At 51.0% G+C, this 22899-nt stretch overlaps 1 protein-coding gene across 1 annotated transcript in view; it reads right to left on the bottom strand.

Annotated features, from left to right (window-relative positions):
• Nucleotides 1-3801: 3801 nt before the first annotated feature.
• RYR2 (ryanodine receptor 2) overlaps nt 3802-22899 on the bottom strand; it is a 543213-nt gene continuing 524115 nt past the window's right edge. The window contains exons 100-106 of the mRNA XM_032491926.1: nt 21737-21883; nt 19377-19511; nt 9962-10118; nt 8511-8575; nt 6471-6571; nt 5972-6023; nt 3802-5102 (exon numbers count right to left, since the gene is read on the bottom strand). Of these exons, the coding sequence (XP_032347817.1) occupies nt 5007-5102; nt 5972-6023; nt 6471-6571; nt 8511-8575; nt 9962-10118; nt 19377-19511; nt 21737-21883 (753 nt within the window). The 3' untranslated portion in view covers nt 3802-5006. The remainder of the gene's footprint in view (nt 5103-5971; nt 6024-6470; nt 6572-8510; nt 8576-9961; nt 10119-19376; nt 19512-21736; nt 21884-22899) is intronic.

Below are 22899 nucleotides of genomic sequence, written 5' to 3'. Positions count from 1 at the left end.
ATGCACACTTATTTATAATTCACTTACATATAGTACATATTATATACTATGTACAGTTGTATATGTTATACATAACATAACATAAACTTATTATATTGTGTACTTCTGAATTTGCATATAAAATATTAGGCCTCCCTAATTCTAATACATTTTTGAACATTAGGTTCAAAACTGCAGTTCAAATTACAATGTGCCATAACCTTCAGGTTTGGTGGGCTTTTAAAAAATTATTAACCCTGGAGTTCCTGCTCTGTCGACAGACCACTGCTCATGTTAGGAGCACCGCACTTCACAACACTCAGTGGTGCTAACCAGGCCATAAAAAGTAAATTCTTTCTACGCACAGAATTCCAAGGCCTGCTCAGCGGTGCTTAATGGGAACAGAGTCCACGTTCATCACTGTCAGACTGCTTGGAAGAAACGCACAGAAACTGAACGACGTGCGGGAGGAACTGAAGCCAGCACAGGGGTGCAGACTAGGGGCAAAGAAGGCAGAGCGACGCTGCTTTGCCCCTATAGCACCAGGACCCTGCGGGCGTCCCCTGCAGCCCTGCCTCAGCTGATGACACCCCAAGTCTGAGAGGAGAAAGCAGGGACTCAGATTACGTTCGCCACGACGAGTGTAACATGGGAACTGGCTCTCCCTCACGGACGGTTACAGCACCACTGGGACAGGCCAGCGCTCCACAAGTCAGGCACGTCCCGAGATACGGCACCAGGATGACGCCCTCCCGACTCCGGGACTAACACTGGCAGCTGGTCCCTTCATTCCGAAACATTGGTGCTCCGTGGCGCATTTTCGGAGCCAGCTACTCACTTGAGAATCACTTCCGGAACTCCTCGTATCCCAGAAGCAGATCATCTTTCATCTGAAGTTCGGTCACTCTCTGCCTCCGTTTCATTTTTGCCAGGTCGTAAGGAACCTGTTAGGTGTCAAACCATTCTGGCCATAATAGGAAAAAAATGAGAGCGAAACCTGACTTCTTAGAGAAAGCTCCAGCCCCCCACTGAGCAGCGCGGTGGCTTCTGCCAAGCCATTTAACCCGCCTGGACTGCTTCACCGGAACGCGGCGCCAACGTTCCAGAAGGCCTCCCGCGCCATCTGCAAAGGAAGGCGTCACCACTGCTCTCTGCTCCCGTGCGGAGCTGGGACGTTGCCGGCACCCTGTGATTCGCGGAACACGGAACTTTAAGGACTTACTTAGCTACCTGTTTAGGAGTCTGGCCACACAGTTAAATATTCTGACAGAATTCTAGATGATGCGACAGGTTCGGACCTTGTCCTGCTAAGAAGTCCGTGCTATTAACGTTTACGGCTCCTAAAACCCCAGGCCGTCCATGCGTTTGTATCAGGACTGAGACACTCCTCTCCCCACTCCTGTCAGGCGCTTCAGCGTCGTGGGCAGAGGCGTCATCAACCACGTGACAGGGAGGTCACCCTCTTCACAACACGCAGACGCCTGTGAAATAATCGAGGGAACGCCTGACTGCCCAACCCATGTCCGTGTCAAGTGTACACGAATTCAACACTCGGGTAAATGTAATAAATATGTGCTTTAAAAGTTCTCTTTTACTACGTCTGGGGAAAACGAGGTAGTGACCACGCTGACGGCCGGCCCTCAAAGGCCTTTCAAACAAGGAGGGAAGGGGGTACACATTGATACAGGCACTCCGAGAATGGGAACTTAAAACAGGAACATTTCTCCAGTAAAGCAAGATAGTGAAAAAAGTACAATTTTCATGGACAGGCTCTTCCAGCCAAGCAGAAGGTATTCGCATCACAATCCAACTTTTAACTGCGTGTCTGTGGGGCTTAAGAACGAGCTGTCTCCCGCACATGAAAAATACTGTCCAGCCGTCCAGGGAATACGTACCATTCAGTGCATCTGCAAAACCTCAAACTCAGCAGAGACTCTAAGTCCATCCTATGGAGTAGAAGTCAGAGATGTTTCCAAGAAGAAAAGGGGGGAAGGGGTGGCAGGAATAAGAAGGGGGGGGGCGTCTGTCAGAGGGGAGGTGAAGGAATGAAGACACGACGGGAGGGTGTTCTTGGCGATGGAACTTTTGAAAATTTCTGAAGGGTTTGCAATTTCTGAGTCAGGCCGCCCTGAATTTAATCAGAGAAGTGCAGAGTCCCAGCGTGCTTGTCATCTGTGTGACATTTCCCGGGAGAATTAATAATGCTGATGAAAAAAAGCACCACCCCCCCCCGAGACGGGAACCGAGGTGTCCTTCCCTCTGACTGCGGGCCACTGGGGACACAGCGACAATTTCTAAAATGGCCAGCTCTGCCCCTTCACTCCTGCTCTAACCCTGATGCCCAAAGCCCACGAGTGGAGGGAAGCTGCCCTTCTGGAACCAGCCTTTTTCTCTGCTTCTCCCCGTGGGTTCCGTCTGTCCCCTCCCAGGGCTCCAAAGCCAGGAGCGTCCACAAGAACCTACGGACCCAGGTGACAGCTGGACACGTGCTGGCTCACCTCTCACGTGTGCTGGTGTCATAAACAGCAGGCCTGCATCTACCAGATCGACGTCCTGGAAGAGCATCGACTCCTCTCCACTGTGAGCTGCCTCTGCACCGCTGTGGGGCGACGGGAAGCGGGGCCTCTGACGTCTCGCGGAGCGGACCACATCTACGTTACTCAGACTCCGCAGAGCGTGCGGCCACCTCCCTGAGCCGCAGTGGGACTCCCAGGCTGCAGCCAAATGAATCCTCCCCCAGTAAAATGACGCTGGGAGGTTCGGAACCAGCCGCCCCAGGACGTGCCACTGGGGCACGTGGACGGCTCTGAGATGAAGACAGTCAGGGGCAACACACTCAGGAAGAGCTTTTTACCTCCCCTTTAAGCGCCTAAAGGAGTTTAGACAGAAGACCGGGTCCAGGAAGAGCACCACCACCAGAGATAACCAGAACGAGGAGGCCGGGGAGGGGCCGGGCAGGGCCTGCTGTTCAGAGCCCCCCGTGTCCCACTGCCTCCGCCCGGCGCCCACACACGCGCTCCTCTCTCCTTCCCGTGCACGGCCTTCCTTCCCTCTGAGCCCCAGACCCCACTCTCTCCTCCTGAGCTCAGGACGGCCCCTAAGCCTCAGTGGCCTCACCGTCTGGAGCCTCTCATGTCTTTGTGGGGCTCTCGTACGTACAAAATGTTTTTCTCCCGTGAACCTGTCTTATGTCCATTTAACCAGCCAACGGACCTAGAAGAGAAGAAGGGAAAAGTTTTCCTCACTTACACCACCAAGAGACAGACGCCACACCCAGGGAGCGCAGCTCTGCTGCCGTGCCCACGAGGTGACGGGTGACCGAGGACACCCCACACTGTCCCTGGGACGCGGCAGACGTCCCACTAGCGGTTGAGTGTTTGAGACGTCACTTACTAGTTGGTGTGCCAACCCTATTCCAGACTAAGACAGGAAATGAGTCCGTTATTACCGGGAAGCGAATTTGTGCTGAACGAGGAAGAGCTTGCTCAAATGAAAGCTGGGAGACAGCGGTTTCTCCGCTGCTGGTGGTCTCCAAGGAGCCTGGGTGCCCCCGGACAAGGAGCAACAGGGGCGGGGCCTAGGCCTGAGCTCCGCAGCCCTGAACGCAGAACAGCGGCTTACTCGTGGGACGTACGCAGGCCTGGGGGCCGCGTCTGGCTGCCCCAGACCCTCGAGTTCGGAGCTCAGGGTTCAGTGGTGCAGCCCAGGGATAAGCGAGATGAAGAAAGAAGAGGGTGAGAAAGTTAGTTAAGTGGTTTAATCAGAGCCGTTTTCCAATTAACAAGCAGACCTAGGACAAAAGAGCTCCGACGTCTGCAGAACGACCGCACTTCCACTCTGAATGTCTTTTTATTTGTCAAGGTTTGCATCACACTTAAAAGGACTCAAAATGGAGTGATCGCCACTGTCACCCGTGTTCTTTGATGCAACCGATGAAACCCCTGAATGGATGTCACTGCAGCTTTGACGTCAGAAGTGGCCTGACGGGAAGTCCTCAGTCAGCAGCTGATCACAGGTGGCCCGAAGAAGAGACCCAAGACTGCAGTCGCGTTCTCGATGCTGCCACACCGGCGGCGGAGGACACTGGCTCCAAGCACACGATTAAGCCCACGACACCTTCTCACTGTGCGTGTAATTATCACGAGAGTGCGCTCACGTTGACCAGCGTGCTCCTGAAGGTTCTCTTTGTTCACTTAACACTTGCATAATAAACATGCAATGGAGTATTTCTTTTGAAGGTGTGTTTTTTCTTTTTGCAGTCTCTTTGTTCTCATACAAAGATTTCGTAAAGTTGCAACGTGGCATCAGAGCATGACGGAAATCGGAGCAGGAGCCCGTGGCGGGGGGGGGGAGGTGAATGTGAGGAATGAGAAGAACCTCCTCTTGTCCTGAGACAGGCCACCTGCCTTTGCCAAAAGGTGCGCGCAAACTGCTTTTGTTACCCTCCCCCACTAAAGAAAAGCATGAAAGGAAAAAAACCCCAAAACCTCACCAAACCAGTCTAACTAAGGAAAAAGAAGGTGACATAAAGGAAATAAAGACGTTTTTCATGCACGTTTCTTCTGCATAGCTCAACCCACAGATAGTAAGGCACTATTTCTTTGTAACTGGTGTCCACGGCCATCTGTGATGGCCGGGGCTCCCTTCAGGATGGGGAAATAAAGAGGCTGGATGAGTGTGGCGACCCCGCTGCCCTTCCACGTCCCGCAGCTCAAGGAGGTTCCGGAGTCTCAGAAGCAGACCTGTCTGTCTGGGTGACGCCTGAGCGCGCCCAGAGCTCCTCGCCGGTCTGTGTGTGAGTCCAGATTCTTCTTCAGTCTTTGTTCGCAAAGGAAACAGGCTAGGTGGGGGGAGAAGCCCGGTCGGGTCTTCGGGAACAGCTTCTCGGCCCCCAGAGAGCGCATCACGCCAGCAATTCGCAGAATCAGCAGGACGCTCCAAGGGAGCGGAGAGACAGAGAGTCGGAGAGACAGAGGCCAAGACAGCGAGAGAGCGCGTGGGTTTTCCGAGGCGGTCTGGGTCGGCGCTCAGTTCAGCTGGTCTTCGTACTGTTTCCGGAAACAATCCCCGGCTGGGAAGAACTCCCAGCACCTTTCCTGGTACATCTTCCAGACGTAAGATTCCTGTGAACGTAAAGGAAGAGGGTTAACGTCGTGTCGTTGCCCAGAATCTGTGTGTTACCACAAAACAGAAGACAGAAAGAAACTGAGATTTGTTACTATACATACTGTGTATGTGTAGTTGTGTATTACACACAGCTATGTAACTGGGGAAGCCCAGGTTCATTTAGGTAGTTCCTAACTACACCCAGCCTTGTTTGATCCCACAAATGAACAAATAACTGGGGGGCACAGCTCAGTGGTGGAGCACGTGCCTAGCATGCACGAGGGTCCTGGGTTCAATCCCCAGTCCCTCCTCCAAACAAACAAATAAACCTAATTACCACCCCACCAAAAACAAATCGTTAGTCTTCACCCTGACCATCATGTAATACTGATTAAAAAACACCATTTGCGACATGTTTTTGAGGGCTCCTTAAAACTATTATTTTCATTAATTATATCCTTCAAATTCAAACTATTGACAACTGAAATCTTTGTGGAGAGAATTTCAAACAGTTCAAGGAGAACCTTAAACATTTAATATGCAATAATTTTTAAACGACCATAACACTGTGGGGTTGAAGTTCGTTTGAAATCACCGGCTCCCTGATTAAGCAACCAAGCACGTTGTAATTACCAAAGCCCAGACCCAGCGTCCTCAGCTAAGAACAGCTTCATTTTTCACACGCAATCATCACCTGACTTTTTCTCCTCAGGCCACCCTCGCACCCTCACGCAGGACCACAGGGAGTTTGTACTAAGACACCGTGACCACTAAGAGGCCTGAGAGCAAGTCCACCTCTTAACGCCCCGCGCCCTCCCTTGGTTCCAATGTGCAGAGACTCTCAGCATTTCTTCCAGAGGATGACACGCAGTCACTGTCTACCTACCTGTCCTGTGTGCTCTGTTTCGTCTTTGTTTATGAGATACATCAGGAAAAACCTGCAGATACAGAGGCAGGAGTCAGCAACGGGCTGTCTGGGAGGATCAGCAGGAGCAGGCCCTTCTGGTCCTGCTGCGGGCTCACTCCTCGTGGCAGAGCAAAGGCATGGGTCACACCTGCGGGGCAGGCAATGCCACGGGGACCAAAAGCTTAACCTTCTTTAACATAGGTTTTCAAAGGGGCTAAAACGTGTGCAGACCAAGCTCTGCCTCCCGGGAGCTGCGTGACGACAGGCCGGAGCCAGACCCGGCTGGGCTGCTGCTCTCGCGGGGCAGGGATCACAGTCCGCGTGTGGAAACAGAGACTAACGGGGTTACAGCCGCTCCTGAGGAAGAAAAACCACGAGCCTGGGGTCTCTGCCTCCAGGAGGTGCAAGAAGCCTGAGGCCAACGGTAAAGAGAGGGGCTCCCCGCTGCCCTCCAGTGCCGGGTGGGGGGCGCACTCACAGGTAATTGGCCAGGTTGTGCTCCTGCAGGGTGTGGGTCTCGAAGCCGTGCGGCACGGTGTCGAAGTAATCGTTGCCTATCCCACAGATGAAGCACTTGGTCTAGAAGACAAAGGCAAGCATGGGAAGGTCAGGGTTCGGACGGCAACGGAGAATGAAAACAGCGCTCACCACTCAGGGCAGCTGCTGGGCTTGGTCTGCGTGAAGCCATCCCAGGAGGCCAAGCCAAGCACGGAACACCGACTGGACTCCTGCGCCGCCAGCCCGGCGGGCCCTGCGTTTACAGGGCGTAGGGACCGGCGGCTCGCAGGGAGCACAGGGGCAGAGAGCGTCCAGGATGATGACGGCGGAAAAGCCACGCCTCCTCCCTCCCTTCTCCGGCCTAAGTGAGAACGCCTCAGCGTGGCAATCACTCTGGTCGGGATGCTGACTCCAGTCACAAGGCAGGACTGATGTGAACTTGGTACCCATCCTAGCCAAGTCTGGTGACCAAGAGGGTTGGGGGGCACCCACCCTTCCATCTGGGGAGGACCAGCCAATCCCAGCTGTGAGGAGTTGGGTCAACGACTCGAAGCACACAGCTCACCAGCAGACATGTATGCGCAGATGGCTTCCCCCCGACAGGAGCCGGGGGCCTGCTCCCCTCGCCTCCTCCCCATCCCAGCCCCGCCCTCTCCCCACCAGGTCTGCATCTGCAGCTGTACCAACACCTGGGAGGAGCCAGGCCCCCGTCCTGTCAGGAGCATTTCCTGTGGACCAATCCAGACAAACTCAAAGACTGTCCTCCAGCGGCCCCCGACGCTCACCTTCCCCGCCAAGGAGAAGCTGTTTAATGGCGTCAGAGGTAGGTTTATGGCCCTAGATACCAGGGTCCAGGGTCAAGGTGATGAAGAGAATTTAGCGCTCCCCTGCCTTCTTGATCGACAGCCGCCGACCCAGAAAGGCTCCACCCAGCAGTCTGGTCCTCACACCACTCAGTGTCCCAGAGAAACAGCGTCACGCCTGGCGGCTCTTCCCAGGAAACTGCCCTTCCCCGTGTGACCTCTCTCGGGTCCTCTGGGTGTAACAGGGCCGCCACGCTTCCCTCTGTCTAGGGACCCTCTGTCCCATCCCCACCGGCTCCACACTCGGCACCCTCTGCCTCTGGCCAGTTGCTACGCTCTTTTCATGCGGCTCTGAAGTACTGCTTGACTCCATCCGACTCCCGCATCCTCCTGAGTGAAGCCTCAAATCTCCTACCGGGAAAATGCTGACGGCCGCTTCCCTGCCCTGGTCAAGCCAGTGTCTAGCTCACGCCCGTGTTTCAACCTGCAGTTACCTTTTTAAAATGTAAATCTGATCACCTCACTGCCCTGCTTGAACCCTCTCCGGTGTCCTAGCCTCTTGGTCACGCTGTACATTTCTCAGATGGTGACAAGGCTCTCTGTTAGCTGGCCTCCCTCTCCAGCCCCACTATCAGAATGCAATGCTTCCAGGAGAGAATCTGCGCATCAAACTCCCTAAGATCAGGGCCTTGGTATACAGACCCTCAGGTGGTGACGCTCTCCCGGAACCCACATGAGCAGTGCCCTGGAGATGTGCATGGTAGGGCGCGGCGGGGCAGGGCGATGGCCCAAAGTGGCCTGCTGTGCCATCTCTCAAACCCACACTCTGCGAGCTCCAGGCCTCCGCGTGGGCCTGAGAACTCCCCTGGCCACCCCGGAGGAGACGAGCTGCCAGCCCCAGCCACCCTGGCACTCGGTGACCCTCCTCCGAGGGGCTCGTCGCGCTGCTACGTGACCGCCTGCTGACTCAGCTGTCGTTGGGGTGAAGCCCTCACTGTGAAGGGGTGCTCTTCCCGCTCCCTGAGCAACGAAGCACTGATGGTGCGTGTGGACCGGGCAGCACCGCTCACCGCCAGGTACTGGCCGAGCGAGAGCAGACCAGGGAAGCCCGCGTGCTCACGTCCCGCGCCCGTGTGCCCGGCCTGGTTCTCTGACAGAGGCAGCGGGACAGGGCGTGTGCACCGCCACCACGCAAGCGCAGACAAGCGGAGACTCACCTCCATGTCTTCCTTGACCTGCTCCTGCTGGTCTCTCAGTTCCCCGAACGCATCAATGATCAAACCTAGGGTTAAACAAAGGCAGGCTTTAATCTGCATCAAGCGGAGAACGATGAAGCTCACGGCCCCACGGCCAGACCCTCCAAGGAGCAGCCGCCGCCCAGCACAGCGAAGAGCTCAGGACGTCCGAGTCGTGGGGACAGACTGGGCCCCCGACCAGGGTGGCTGCAGCTCCTCTTTGGGGCAGACATACCAGCGGCTCCTGGGGCACAGGCTGCCTGATGGCGGGTTGACGTGTCGTGACAGAGCAGAAGGACCTTCGGGGGGTCACCCTGGCACCAACAGCCGGTGCGTTCGCACCTGCTTCGTGCCAAGAAGGAGCCGCTGAGATGTATGGTTGTCAGGAACAGAGAGCGCCACTAAGGACGTCTCCAAGTCCTTACTTGCAAATCCAGTGTGACCACATTAACCGTGTGGAATCTGCCTCCGATCATTCTTTTCTCAAGTCCCTCATGAATAAACCTTCCCTAACGTTACTAACAGTGTCAGTCGGCACCGAAAGGCTCGGGGCCTCTCTCTCCTGTGACCTGCCAGCTGAACGCTTTCTTCCAAGTGTTTTATGACTTTTCCCTCTTAGAAAACACATTATTGCTATGCTGAATACAGACATAAAGGGAGGATTATGGACCCTTTAAACCTGTTCACGTACTTTACTGAAAAAAAGTGCCATTTTATGCCCATGGGACTTAGAGGATAATGTCACGTTGGTAGATGTTTAAATCGTGCCAGGATAAATGTGCAGGCAGAAAAAAGACAACAGGAGTGATTTTTCTAAGGGAAAAGAGTTAACGTGGAATAAAAGGAGGGCGAACCCCTACCCGACTCCAAGTCACCCTGGAGTACAGGAAGCACCCTGGTCAGCGTGGCACCGGGGTGGCCGTGGGCCTGGGTGCGGACCTGAGGGCGTGGACCCCAGCACTGACGCTTCTCAGCTGGGAACATCGGCCACGTTCCTCAGACTTACCAGACTCGGCTTCCTCTAATGAGAGTACCACCACCAGCTCACAGGGCCCCTGACAGACGTCATTTTTAAAGAACTCCCTCCCACAGCCCACGGCTCAGAGATGTATGCACTTTCCACGTGGCAGACCCAGAGAGGTTAGGCGGCTCCCCACCCCGGGTTGTGAACAGTCAGCAGGGCTGGGATCAAGCCCCGGAAAGGGCTCTTTCCATGACGTCACTTGAAGGGCGGCCAAAGAAACTGTCCCCCGTCCCCTCTGAACCAGGGCCCCCTGCATCTTTGTTGTTCCTTCTTACACGTTTCAATCGAAGAAACACTGAAAGGAAATGCTCTCCTTGGCTTTTCGAGAGAACACTCGCCGCTCTGACCCTACCTTCAGTGTTGGCTCCAAGGCCAGACCGCCTTGAGCTCGGACGAGGATGCCGCTCACCTTGGATGATGGCCAAGAGGATGACGATCACGAAGAAGAAGAAGGTGATGTCGAAGATGATGCGGTAGATCTCGTACTCGTCGCCCGCGGGGTCCTCGATCTCGTCGCCGATGCCCCCGCCAGCACGCACCCCGACATACATGTGGAACATGTAGCACTGGGGAAGAGAGAGGTGGGGTCACTCCCGGGGGCCCACCGCCCCCATTCACGCTCAGCACACCTAAGACTCGCTCTGGTTCCGAATCTTCGCTCTGGATGATGCGAATCTCTCGTTCTGTACCACCCCTTTCTGTTTCAGTATCTGTAACTGTGATGCAAACGCTCGGCTCTTCCATTCTGCTGCCTTTTATAAACACAGCTCCACACGTACACTCGGCTTAGCGCCTTCTGTCACACTTGGCAGGAAATGAAGATCATCTCAGGAGCATCTGGCAGAAGGTAATCCCACTGCAGTCACAGGAGGGGCCACAGAACGGTACCGAATTGCATTGTTTACGTTTTTTTGAGCACAACAGACCAAGGAATGGGGAAGTAGACGCCCATCGTGTAACAAGACGGAAAGTTAGCAATTAAGCGAGAAAAAGCCAGACACACTAGCACTCGCTGTGCTCTCATCTGTCGTATGTGGAATGTGACGCCAATTTTTTTTTTTTTTTTTTTTACTTTAAGGTCTAGAACAAAGAAGAGAAAAGGGAGAGGCAGGGAGGAGATAGCAGCTCATTGCTTAAACTCTGAAACATTAAAGCGACCAATGAAATGTGCAGCCGCAAGTGTCCACAGCAGGAAAAAGGGGCTCAGTAAAGTGCGTCTGGGGCGGGTTCCTCTGCTCGTCACCAACCACGTTTCAGGCCAGACACTCCTTGCTGAGGGGGTCTGTCTCATGCATGCCACAGTATTGCAGGAGGACCTCTGGCCTCTGTGCCCCAGGTGCCGACAGCACCCTGCCCCGCAGACAATCAAACGTGTCTGTAGACACTGACAAGCGTCCTCTGGGGGACAGGATCACGACTGGTGGAGAACCACTGGCTTAAGCATATGGGGCTTTACCTTTATTCGAGATGAATCCACACTTCCCACACCAGGCCCCCTGACTTCCCCGCCTTTCCCCACCTAAGCTGATCCTTTACTGCCCCCCGAAGCATCCCTCCACCCTGCTCACGCCTCCTCCAAACACAGCACTCCTGATCTGAGACTTCTGCTTGCCTGCTCTGTCCCTGCAGACCTTCCCGTGCTCTTCCCTCTGGAACCTCAGCGAGGAACCCCCTCCGTGAGCTCTCCTTAGACCGTTCCAGACACTCGGATTCACCCCTCAGAAAAACAGAAGCTTGCCGTCTGCCATCACGAAGGCGCCACAGCCTCGAGACAGCATCTTCACTCAGAGACACCTCACCCCCCGCCGCCGGTTTTCTCCTCCATTTCTGGTCACCCCTTCTCAGCCCCCTCGGCCAGGGCATCCCCACCTCCCTGTTCCTTCAGGAACTCCTGCCCAGTGGGGTGCTTCAACTTTTACTTTCTTTTACGACACTTCCTCGGGGAACTTTTCCAGTCTCATACTAAAGTACCATCTGCGCTAATTGCCTCAAAACACCGCTCTTTACATCCTGGGTCTCTTCGCTGAATTCCGGCCAACTTACTTCTTACTTGATGCTTTGTGATCTATCTGACCCACCAGAACTGGTCCCATTAGGAGACGAAGCACTGGGGCCCCTGCTCTACCGTCAGTGCTGAGACAATGTCCAGCCCACGGCAGGTGCTCAAAAGCCACCTGTGGGATGAACCCGGGGGAAAAGCGACGACTGGTCAGCTGCTCTCATGGCGACTGGACGCCTCAACCCAGACCTCAGGTCCTCAGATCACGCTAAGAGCACAAAGTTCAGGCGAAGAACAGGCAGCAAGGTGAGACCAAAGTGCTCCTGGTTCAACAGCTAATTACTGACAGACGCAGAATACACAAAGTTTCCTAAGTCAGGCGCTGGGAATTTAATGTGCAGGATTAAATAAAGACTGGGTCACCCAGAAAAGAGGTTTGTCACTTTGGGATGTGATGGGCAAGAGCATCGAGAGGCACCCCAGCCATCGCCCACTCCAGGAGAGCCCGGGGCCCAGGGAAAGGCCTCTCCAGCAGAGGCCAGGACGGTCCTTCTGCGCAGACGGCCCGATGAGACAGATGCGGCCGGAACTGAACTCCGCACCTGCATCTCCCAGGGCTTCGACCCCTCTGGATTCCTGGTACCACCTACTGACTCCACCTCTGGAAGTGAAATTTTGAAGACAGTCTCCTAATAAAAAAGCCCCCAGGGCCCTGCGTTAACCTCTCAGAACCGTCTGTCTGCAGCAGTACTGGACACCATTCACAGTGGGTATCTGGGAAGAGAAAGTTCATTCTCACTGTATCCTCTGGCACACTGTTGGAATTATTTTTACCACATGCACTTCTTATCTTTAACAAGAACAACTGGGGGTTATAAGGTTCTCTCCAAATCGGTCTTCGTATGAGCTTCACTGCGGCCGCAGGGAGTAGAACTGTGACCGTGCCCACCTGGGCTCTCACGGATCAACAGAGGCTGGGCCTTCCCTGGCTCTCCTGCACTTGGCTCCGCCCACTGGGGGCAGGGCCTTGGCTTGGACAACCCACCTGGCTGTGGTCTGGCACACCTCTCGTCAAACTCTGGCCCTCTGACTCCCCACACCATACCCAGAGGGGCCCACGGTGGATCAGTGCAGCTCACGGTTCCGGTCCCGCAGTGACCTCGCCCTCCATACCCTGCTTATCTGACCTGCACGTGACTACGATCATCCAGCTAATTCTTCTTGCTAATTCCTGCTGACCAAGACTTCTGGATGACGGTTGGCCCCCAGACAGAGCTTCTCTACAGGGAGAGACCATCAACTTGTTGATAGACTCTTTTTAACTGAAGAATTGTTGACTTACAATGTTTGTTAGTTTCTGCTGTGCAGCACAGTGATTCAGTTATGCATGTATACACATCCTTCACATTCTTTCTCATTATAGGTTATTTGATACAAGATATTGAATATAGTTCCTTGTGCTGTACAGGAGAAACTTGTTGCTTATCTTTTATATATAGTAGTCAGTATCTGCAAATCCCAAACTCCTGATTTATCCCTCCCCCTGCCTTTCCTCTTTGGTAACCATAAGTTTGTTTTCTATGTCTGTGAGTCTCTTTCTGTTTTGTAAATAAATTCATTTGTATCATATTTTAGATTCCACATGTAAGTGATATCACATGGTATTTGTCTTTGTCTGGCTTACTTCACTTAGTGTGACGATCTCTAGGTCCACCATGTTGCTGCAAATGGCATTTTTCATTCTTTTTTATGGCCGAGTAGTATTCCATTGCATAAATATACCATAACTTCTTTATCCAGTCATCTGTCGAGGGACATTTAGGTTGCTTCCATGTCCTGGCTGTTGTATATATTGCTGCCATGAACATTGGGGTGCATGTATCTTTTCAAATTTCTCCAGATACATGCCCAGGAGTGGGATTGTTGGATCATAGGATTAGTCTATTTTTAGTTTTTTAAGGAATCTCCATACTGTTCTCCATAATGTCTGCACCAAACTATATTCCTACCAACAGTGTAGGAGGGTTCCCTTTTCTCTACGTCCTCTCCAGCATTTATCGTTTGTGGACTTTTGAATGATGGCCATTCTTACTGGTGTGAGGTGATACCTCAGTGTAGTTTTGATTTTCACTTTTCTGATAATTAACGATACTGAGCATCTTTTCACTTGCCTATTGGCCATCTGTATGTCTTCTTTGGAGAAATGTCTATTTCGGTCTTCTGCCCATTTTTGAATTGGGTTGTTTTTCTGTTACTGAGTTGTATGAGCTGTCTGTATATTCTGGAAATTGAGCCCTTGTCAGTTGCATCGTTCGCAAATATTTTCCCCCATTCTGTAAGCTGTCTTTTCATTTTGTTCATGGCTTCCTTTGCTGCGTCGAGAACTCTTAATGAGTAGAATGTTGCTATTCTGACTCATACGTCTGACTCCTAGGAGCCTGGTTAATGGGAGTCTGTCCTCAAGCGAATGATTCACTTTTAGCTTCTAGACATTAAAGTTGAAAACAAGACCATGGAATGACGCTAAATTACCAAAGTAAATGTCTCCTTCACTTCAGCTCTCTCATCTGCCTCCTAGCCTCTCCTGGCAATGCCCCTGTCTCACTGCCTGCCTTCATTCTATGACAGCAGTAAGAGTTTTGAGGAAGGGATTCCATCAGATTTCAGTAACAGACTTGTGGCCATGCAGAACAGACAGGGAAAGTTCTGTGGATTTGATGATTTAGGCTTAATAAGATAGCAAAGTTGAGAAAAGTAAAATGCACAATTCACCAGTGGGATTTTGATACTGATTTTCCCAAGCGGGTCCTTCATTATCAGAAGTTATCACTGGAGATAGCAGAGACGGCTGCTGTGGGGGTGGTGTCTTCTGGGGCTGCAGGCTCTCACCTCCCACATTAACCCTCTGTCCCTGAAAAGGGACATCTTTCACCCATCTTCCTTTTCAGAGAATTGGTTTCAACCTGACAATCTGAGCTGGAGCAGAAAGATACCCACTTTCTTCAGAGAATCTGAGTAATGAGGAGGGAAGGTGCCTGGTTCCACAAAAACGGGGACGAGGCAGTTGTTAAATCCTAAGAGTTAATATTGTGTGACTGTCCCCCGATCCATCTCCTAGATGGATACATTCTGGGGTCCATCACTGTTTATGCTGCCTTTAGGGAGCACTGGAGAGTAACAGTGTCTCGTGGATTGGTGAAGATCCTTATAAGATCTTTATCTTGACAGAAAAACCAGCCAGCCAACCAGCCAAACAAAACACCCAGCAGTGGGGAGAGACAGACACAGGGAGGGAGGAGGAGAATGAACTAGAGAGAAGATGACTCATTGAGAAGGGAGGGTAAAGTAAGTACCTAAGCAGGTGACTGCCCTAGGAGTATAGTTTCATCTCAATCACCTGGAAAGCTCTTCCCAAAATATTCCGAAGTACTTTCACTACTGTTTCTGACTCTGGGACCCGGGGTTGGTCTAGCAGATCTATGGATTTATGAAGAGTTTCCCCAGTGATTTCTCCGTGCATCTGAGGCTGAGAACCATGCCCTTTGACATGAATACCTGCACAGACACCAAGTCAGTCTCCTTGGCCCTCCACCTACGATCAACTTTTGCCCTGGACTTTACAGCTTCACCTTTCACTCTCTCCTGCATTCCTGGAGAAGAGGTTCAAGCTCTATCAGGTCACTGCTGGTTTAATTAGTTTCTCTGGCTCAAAACACCATGATCCTAAATAAAGAAAGAAAGAAGGAAGGAAGGAAAGAAATTGAAGTGAGTCATCACTGCATCTGTAAAACTGCAGCCACAGTGCCACCTGCCGTACGTGGTGAAACATTGGCGGTGCGTCCTGCCCCTCGGGAACCTAAAGTGCTCCTTTAGACCCGAAGAAACGGCTGGAAACAACAAAGGCGACGAAAACTAGAAAACTCGGGATGACACCAACACAATACGACGTGAACGAGGAAAGCCTGCTCCGACGGGAGCGCCAGGCGTCATACACGGGGAAGAAATGCCAAGGAGGTGGCGTCAAGGATTCTCTTTGGGAATTAAGGAAAAGAAATCTGACCACTTCCTCCTCCATACTTGTGTCTTGCCTGCTGTTTGGTTTCATTAAGCCTCTGCTTTTAAGAACACGACTGTCAGTGGTTAGTTACATTGTGAGTGTCGCTGGCTTCTTCAAAACCTCGCTGCACAAACATTAGTAAGAGGGTTTTTGGACCTAAACTAGGTAGTGTGACCTCAACATGGCAGCTCTGACGTCGATCACTGGACTGGTTGAAGTGACTGGCCGCAGCACGGAGTCCCCAAACAGGAAGAGAGGAGGCAGTTCGGATCCTGGAACTGAGTTTTCTCTTGCAGGAAACACACGCCTGCAATGCGCACTTAGGGTGCCTCCCAGCTCCCCGCAGCCAGATGCCTCTCCTGTTCCGTGAGAGCTGTGAACACCTACAACAGAGCTGGGCAGAGGTGGTCTCACCCATTTGGACAGAAATCCCTGGTGCTCAACACAATCCTGGCTGTAGCTATGACTAAAAGGCTGGCTGGCCACCAGGGTAACCCGAGTCCAGAGCTGAAAACATCAAGAAGCCTATGCATGCTAAAGTGAGGCAAACTTTGCCGCCCTCTTGACACAAATCACTGGGTGAAGCCGACCAGGGCAAGGCTGTGGTGTTCCTGGCCTGCCCCATGGATTCTTCTCATAATAAGCCCACAGACAAAATTAACAAAAGCAGCGGGAACTCATCCTGAGGGCAGAATTCAAAATGTAGTCGTCGAGGGTACCTCTGGCACAAGCTGCGTGGGGCCCAACACGACGCAGGACGTCGGAGGGAGGGGCCAGGGTGTGTGGGGTCGTATTGCCGTACTGAGGGGTCTGCGTCCCGTCTCATTCCCGCGTGTAACACAGGCCACTGCAGACCACAGTCTGATCTGAGATCAGCCCCACCTCCCACCGACCCTGAGCACGTCACCGAGCGCCGTGCCCTCCAGGAGTGGGTGAGCTCCCTAACGCTGCCAGGCCTGAGGCGGGCAGATGCGGCGCTGCCCCCGAGTGCAGACGAGGCTCCCTGCGTCAGTGTGGGACTAGTGGGTCTTACCCACCGTCCTCTGTGCCTCGTTGCCCCTCCAGCCCCACCTCTGGCCAGCCGCTACCCCAGGTCTTCAGGGTCATGGGACGGAGGGACAAGGCGGTGTCACGGGCAGCACACAGAAGAGACGGAGGGTCTGGAGTGGCAGGGGGGCCGCAGGGGGCGGTGAGGTGTCACCTGCTGGTGACTCTGGTGGAGGTGGCCCTGGTGAGCAGTCAGCCTCGTAGTCATGGGCCTTCCTCTCCCTCATGGGTGGTCCCACTTCCTGGGGGAACCTTGTGGCAGTTTCCTAGTCTCCTTCCAGAAACTTCGTACACACACTCTAGCATCTGTAACACACACGCTCGTGTGTGCGTGTGTGCACGCGTGTGTGTGCGCCATCTTACACAATTAGGAGCCCATCACAATGCTGTTCAGGATCTGGCTTTCCCCCCATTTGTATGTCATGTGTACGTCTTTCCACACCAGCAGGCACATACTTGTGTTACATACTTTCCTAGCACATGGATTCACCATATTGCTGTAATCAGGAACCTGTCGATGACAGTTTACACTGCTTCCAATTTATGACAGCAACACCCTTGAACACACAGAGGCACGTTTGTGAATAAACAGGCCAGTTACTGGCGGGGGAGGGATAGTCAGGGGGAGCGCATGTGCTTAGCAGGCACGAGGTCCTGGGTTCAACCCCTAGTGTCGCCAATAAAAAAACAAAACAAAACAAAACCCAAAAAACAAACAGGTCAATTACTAGCAGTGGAACTGACAGGTTAAAGAGTAAATATTCTTACAAATTTGACAGCTATCATAAAATTTCTCTAAAATCATTGTGTTAACTTAAAGTCCCAACAGTGTTCAGGAAGGTGCCAGTTTTTCAATTAATTCAGTAACTCCGGGTATTAACAGACTTGAATATTTTGCAAACCTGCTAGGTCAAAAGTGGCAACTGATTCTGATTTGCATTTCTTTAATTATGAAAGAGGCAAGGCATCTTTCCATTATAAGCTGATTCAATTTGTTTTACTGTGAGCTGTGTACTCATACAATGTCCTTATTTTTCTGTTGGTTTACTTCTGATGCGACAGAGGCCCTGTAAACTAAGGGACCTCGTCCGTTGCCACGGTGCTCGGTGTATCTTTTCTAGTTTGGCGCCTGCCTTTAACGTTTTCTCACAGTTAGTCTTTCCTTTTTAAAGTACTTTTCTATGCTTGCCTGGACCCTAGGTTTTATGTCACACAGAGGAAGACCTCTCCCCCATTTAAAAACTGTTATTATTTCCAAAGTTAAATTCTGTTCTAACTTTTGTCTTTCCTTTTTTTTTTTTTTTTTTGGCACTGAAATGTTTGTTTCATTTGGAATTTATTTTGATGTCAAGAATTTGGTTGGCATCCATTTTCATCAGTTTCCCCCAAATAGCATGTCCATGGTACTAATAACATTTATCAAGTTATTTTCCATTTTATGGTTTTTAAAGCCATTTTTTTAATCCTGCCTTTAATTTCCACGCGTATCGGAATTTCTTCCTGGACTCTAATCTGTTCTACTGATCTGCCGTTCTCTGGTACAAAAACCGTCTTAATCATTAGTCTTTTTAATATTAGTGTCTCTTTCTCATCACTCCTTCGAGATGTTTATTTTTTCTAGAGTAATTTTACTTATTTACTCATTTATTTATTTTTAATTGAAGTATAGTTGATTTACAGTTTGTGTTAGTCTCAGGTGTGCAGCATAGTGACTCAGTTATGTATATATTCTTTGTCATTGAAGGTTATTACAAGATATTGAATGTAGTTCCCTGTGCTGTACAGTAGGACCGTGTTGCTTATCTACTTTCTATATAGTAGTTTGTATCTGTTAATCCCAGACTCCCAATTTATCCCTCCCCTCCACTTTCCACTTTGAGTCTTTTTCTGTTTGGTAAATAAGTTCATCTGTGTCATATTTTAGATTCCATATATGATGTCTGTCTTCCTCTGTCTGGCTTACTGCACTCAGTATGATCATCTCTGGGTCCATCCACGTCGCTACAGATGGTATTATTCCGTTCTGTTCTATGGCTGAGTGTCCAGAATAACGTTAGCATGACGTCAGCCTCTGTTACTGACGCCTCAGCGATGTGGGCGCCTCGATGTGGCGCTCACTGAAGGGGTCTTCTCTTTCCAGCCAGATACTAAACATTCTGTCTAACACCCCCTCCGGGATCTCAGGTATGATAATTTCTGACTGGCCAATATCAGAGATGCAGATTGCAGAACAGTGATAAAGCAACAGGAAAGCTTCAACATCTGTTGGTTTTAAAACCAAGACTAGGGTAACAAACAAGGGTAATCCAAGCCAGGATACTCAGTATAAATGAGGTATTTTTGGATTTCATACTTTCAGGTAAAGTCATGAAGGAGAACAAACACCTAAGCCTCCGGCATGTTCTGCAAGGAAGCAGCTTCAGCTGCCATCCTGGGACGCACGGACCACAGCCTCGAGTGTCGCCACTGGCCCTTCGGGGCTAAGTACTCCACTCGGGGCTTCTACCGTCAGGCTGACGCAGCAGACGAGCAAAACCGGCAAAAACAGTCCTTCATGTCCCACGAGAAAGGAAACCCGTCAATTCTTTAAAAAGCCACACCGCTGTCTGCCGCGCACACGGCTTTCTGTTTTGCGCGGTTGAAGAACCACTACACAGTTACGTGGACTGAAGAAGCAGGGGGCTTCTTTAATCCATGTGAGACCCAAGTGCGTGACCTTACCGTCAGCATGTCGTCACACTTCATGTCTGGTGTGTCACCGTCTTCACTTTTGTTGTAGAATTTTCGGAAGAAGTTGAATGCCACCACAGTGTACAGGTACACGACGACGGCCAGTAAGCCGACGGTCAGCACAAGCTGCAGAGCAAGGTGCCGCGGAACGTACGTTAGAAACACGCGGCAGTGGACTCGCTGACTAGAAGCTACTGGCATCCACATCTCGTGCCAAACCTTTCCCACCCCCTCAGTGGGGAAATGTATTTTCATAGTCCCTTTATTTTATAAAATTGTCAGATTATTTTATGTGAAACCGGACCACTTAATTGGCTAATAAATGCCTACTATGACTGGAATATGAATAAACTCTTAGTTCCACATCCAAATTGATATTCATAATGTTAATAAGCAGCTTAAAATGTCCATTTTTCTATCATCTAAATATCTGGTAGTAGTTACTGTATTAAGTCCTTTCTCTCTTTTTATAAGGTCTTTAAATAATTTACATGTCTGGTAAGAACTATCTCACTCTTGTTACAGCAGTAAGAGGGATTAGAAACCATGCTTTCTTTCAGTCGCATCCTAAACCTAAATGGGAGTTTGTACGGCTGCTAACATCTGGACACGCACCACTGTTAACAGAGCCCAAAACAAGCGCTGAGAAAATAAACCTGGGAAGGCTGGCTTCGCTGAGGCAAAGCCGAGGTCAAAGGGAAAGACACTGTAACAGCTAGTGACTAACCCTATTCTGGTGGCAACTCTCCTCAGTGTAGAAACAAGCGTCCCAGTTTGAAAGGTCCTCCTTCAGCTCCAGGCAGCCTTTCAAGCATTCCAGACTGTGTTCTATATATACACGTGTTTACGTGTTATGTACATGTATGTATGTGTGTGTGTATAAGCACATTTTTACAGAATATATAGACAAATACACACAGAATTTGTAGTTGAATATGTGTATTTTTAAAATGTGACTTTCACCAAGTTGGTGAAAATATATTTCTGGTTATATCACAGGAATTTCATACACACTTAAGTGCACTAGTTTTTGTGTACGTGTCCTCTGATCACGACACATCCCGTGTTCTCGACTGTGGCAGCAGATACTAAGTCTTTTGAAAAATCACTTCATAATTGTCTGGAAAAAACATGTCTTCATAGAGGGCTTAATTCACTTCTGTAAATTAAGTGCAGAGCCACTATAAATTCCTGCATCTTTTACCTAAAAGGACTATTAAGCTGTGTATATTTCTGCAAATGAAAATTTGATGCCTCAAAAAGAGAAAGAATGATCACAACAAAAGTTGAGAAGCTGACTGCGAGTCGTGCCAGACGTCCTGTGTGAAAACAGCCCGTAGACTTGGCACCTCCAGTTGTCTGAACGAACTGGGAGCTCACAGCCAGTCTGCTGACGGACTGTCGCGTACGCGGCAGCGCATGTGTCTGTCCCCAGGCCCACGATGTGCCTCGCACTCACGTGCAGAGACCGGCCCGACATGTGAGAACAACCCGCGGAAATTCAGAGAACTGGAGGTCATCACAGTGTGAACTTACCCGTGGACACTGGCCAGATTTTCTGGAGGGGCAGTGACTGAAAAATATGCTGGATTATAAAGTTCTGGAAAAGAAGGATTCTGTAGTCTAAGTAACTAACATAAGAGGTGTCACCCCTAGGGGACACTGGATAAGTAGGGAGTGACTTGGTAACACACTATTCATAATGGAAGTTTTAATATTACAAATGGGCCGCATTAGAACGTAAATTGATTATGTGTAATTCTGCCAGCTTTCATGACCTCGTCCAGTATGAAACATTCTTACTCTTTTTGCCCAATTTAAAAGTGGAGAAAAAAGCACATGAATACCCAGGTTTAAAACAAAATATTCAGCCAGGAAGGTGGCATCTCATGTGCCATCACTAGTACAACTAGAGTGTCGGGATGTTGCCGCAGACGCTCTGGGCACCTTCACAGCCCACGGAGCAAATACCTGATTAGGAACCAAACGGGAACCGTTCTCCTGAGCGCTGCGTGTGCCGGGGCCTGTGCTAAGGCCTCCGCGTTTGCGTGTCTGTTTAATTCTCACAAACCCGGGTAAGGAAGGTGCTTTTTCTGTGTTCATTTTACACATAACGGTGCTGAGGTCTAAGAAGGTCAAACCATTTATCCAAGGTCATACGGCCGAGGCTTGAGGGGAGGCCTGGGCCCCTCTCCAACTACGAGTCCTCACGGCTTATAGGAGAAAAAGGACAGATCTTCCAATCACAAAGCTCCTGAAACCTGTGCCCTTGTCACTGAGGTTTGGTTTGACTCCTGCTGGAGCCGTCGTTCTTTGGCAGCTTCCGCAGGGGCAGCAAAGATACATCTTACCTGCTTGCCATTGTGCGTGACTGACGACAGGATGGTTCTTAGGGTCTTGAATCCCATGGCAATGTCCAGAAGATGAGCAGCGAAGAAGAAGTTGTTGTAGTGCCCAAGGACGGACATGGTCATGTACCAGGCCAGGTAGAGGAAGGACTAGGGACACGAGATGGCAGAGAGTGCGTCAGAAAGCGGAGGACGGACGGGCGTCAAAGGCTACTCTGATCTCACGCCAATACAACCGCTCCATTGACTTTACCCTCTTAAAACTATAAAGTTACTTAATTCTGAGTAGTCCTTTCAGTCTATTTGCACGTTTTACTTTGATCAGTTGGTTCTGCAGGGTTCAGTGCCATTCTCTCCTTCACATCGGGGGTGGCTGTTCCTGCTCTTCCCCCAGGAGTGAGCACGTCGAGAGAAACGTGCTGACCCTCAGCTCACCAGCAGCTTGCCAACACCCACCTCGGCCCTGCGACAGCCTGCCCAGACCACTCCTTGTGGGGCCGTCCTGTGCACCACAGCATGCCAGTTAGCAGCGTCCCCCTCCCTGGGCGTGACAACCAAAAGTGTCTCCAGGCTCTGCCAGATGCCACCTGGGGGACAAACTGCCCCAGGCGGGACGCCTGCTCTGCGGTGAGAGAACCAGCCAACCCCCCTCCCCCGCCCCTTCCCTCAGTCACTCATTTATTCACCCCCTGACCCGGGTCTATTACGACCTACTAGTTACACGGGAGTACAGGAGTGCTTCACTGACCAAGCAGCTCATTCTACGTGAGTCAAAGTCCGTCCGGGGGACACCCAGTACTGTCTGATGTGACAGAAGGCTGTAACGCGCCCACTAACACCATTGGTACTATTTGTAGAAATCTTCTTGATGACAGTCACTGTAAGGGATGAACTTCATATAGGTCAGAAAAATGTACGTGTTCTTTTGTGCGGTGGGAGGCAGTGAGTAAAGGAGGATGAGCCATACCGTGACCACTCTTACTGTTTGGATTGGAGTGTCTTCTGCATAAGGCACGCTTTGCCATTGGAGTCAGGAGCTGCCCATCTGGGGGAGGGTGGACACCTTCATTCTGACTAGAATATATCTTCATCTTTAACAACAGTGAACAAGACAGGGAGGCTGAGGCGGCACAAGAGATTTCCCGGGCACCATGGGGCTGAAGCCA

This window comes from Camelus ferus, chromosome 11 (genome assembly GCF_009834535.1).
Source record: "Camelus ferus isolate YT-003-E chromosome 11, BCGSAC_Cfer_1.0, whole genome shotgun sequence".
Taxonomy (NCBI): Eukaryota; Metazoa; Chordata; class Mammalia; order Artiodactyla; family Camelidae; genus Camelus; species Camelus ferus.
The sequence above is the reverse complement of the archived record's forward strand: the minus strand, read 5'-3'. Positions and strand labels throughout refer to the sequence as shown.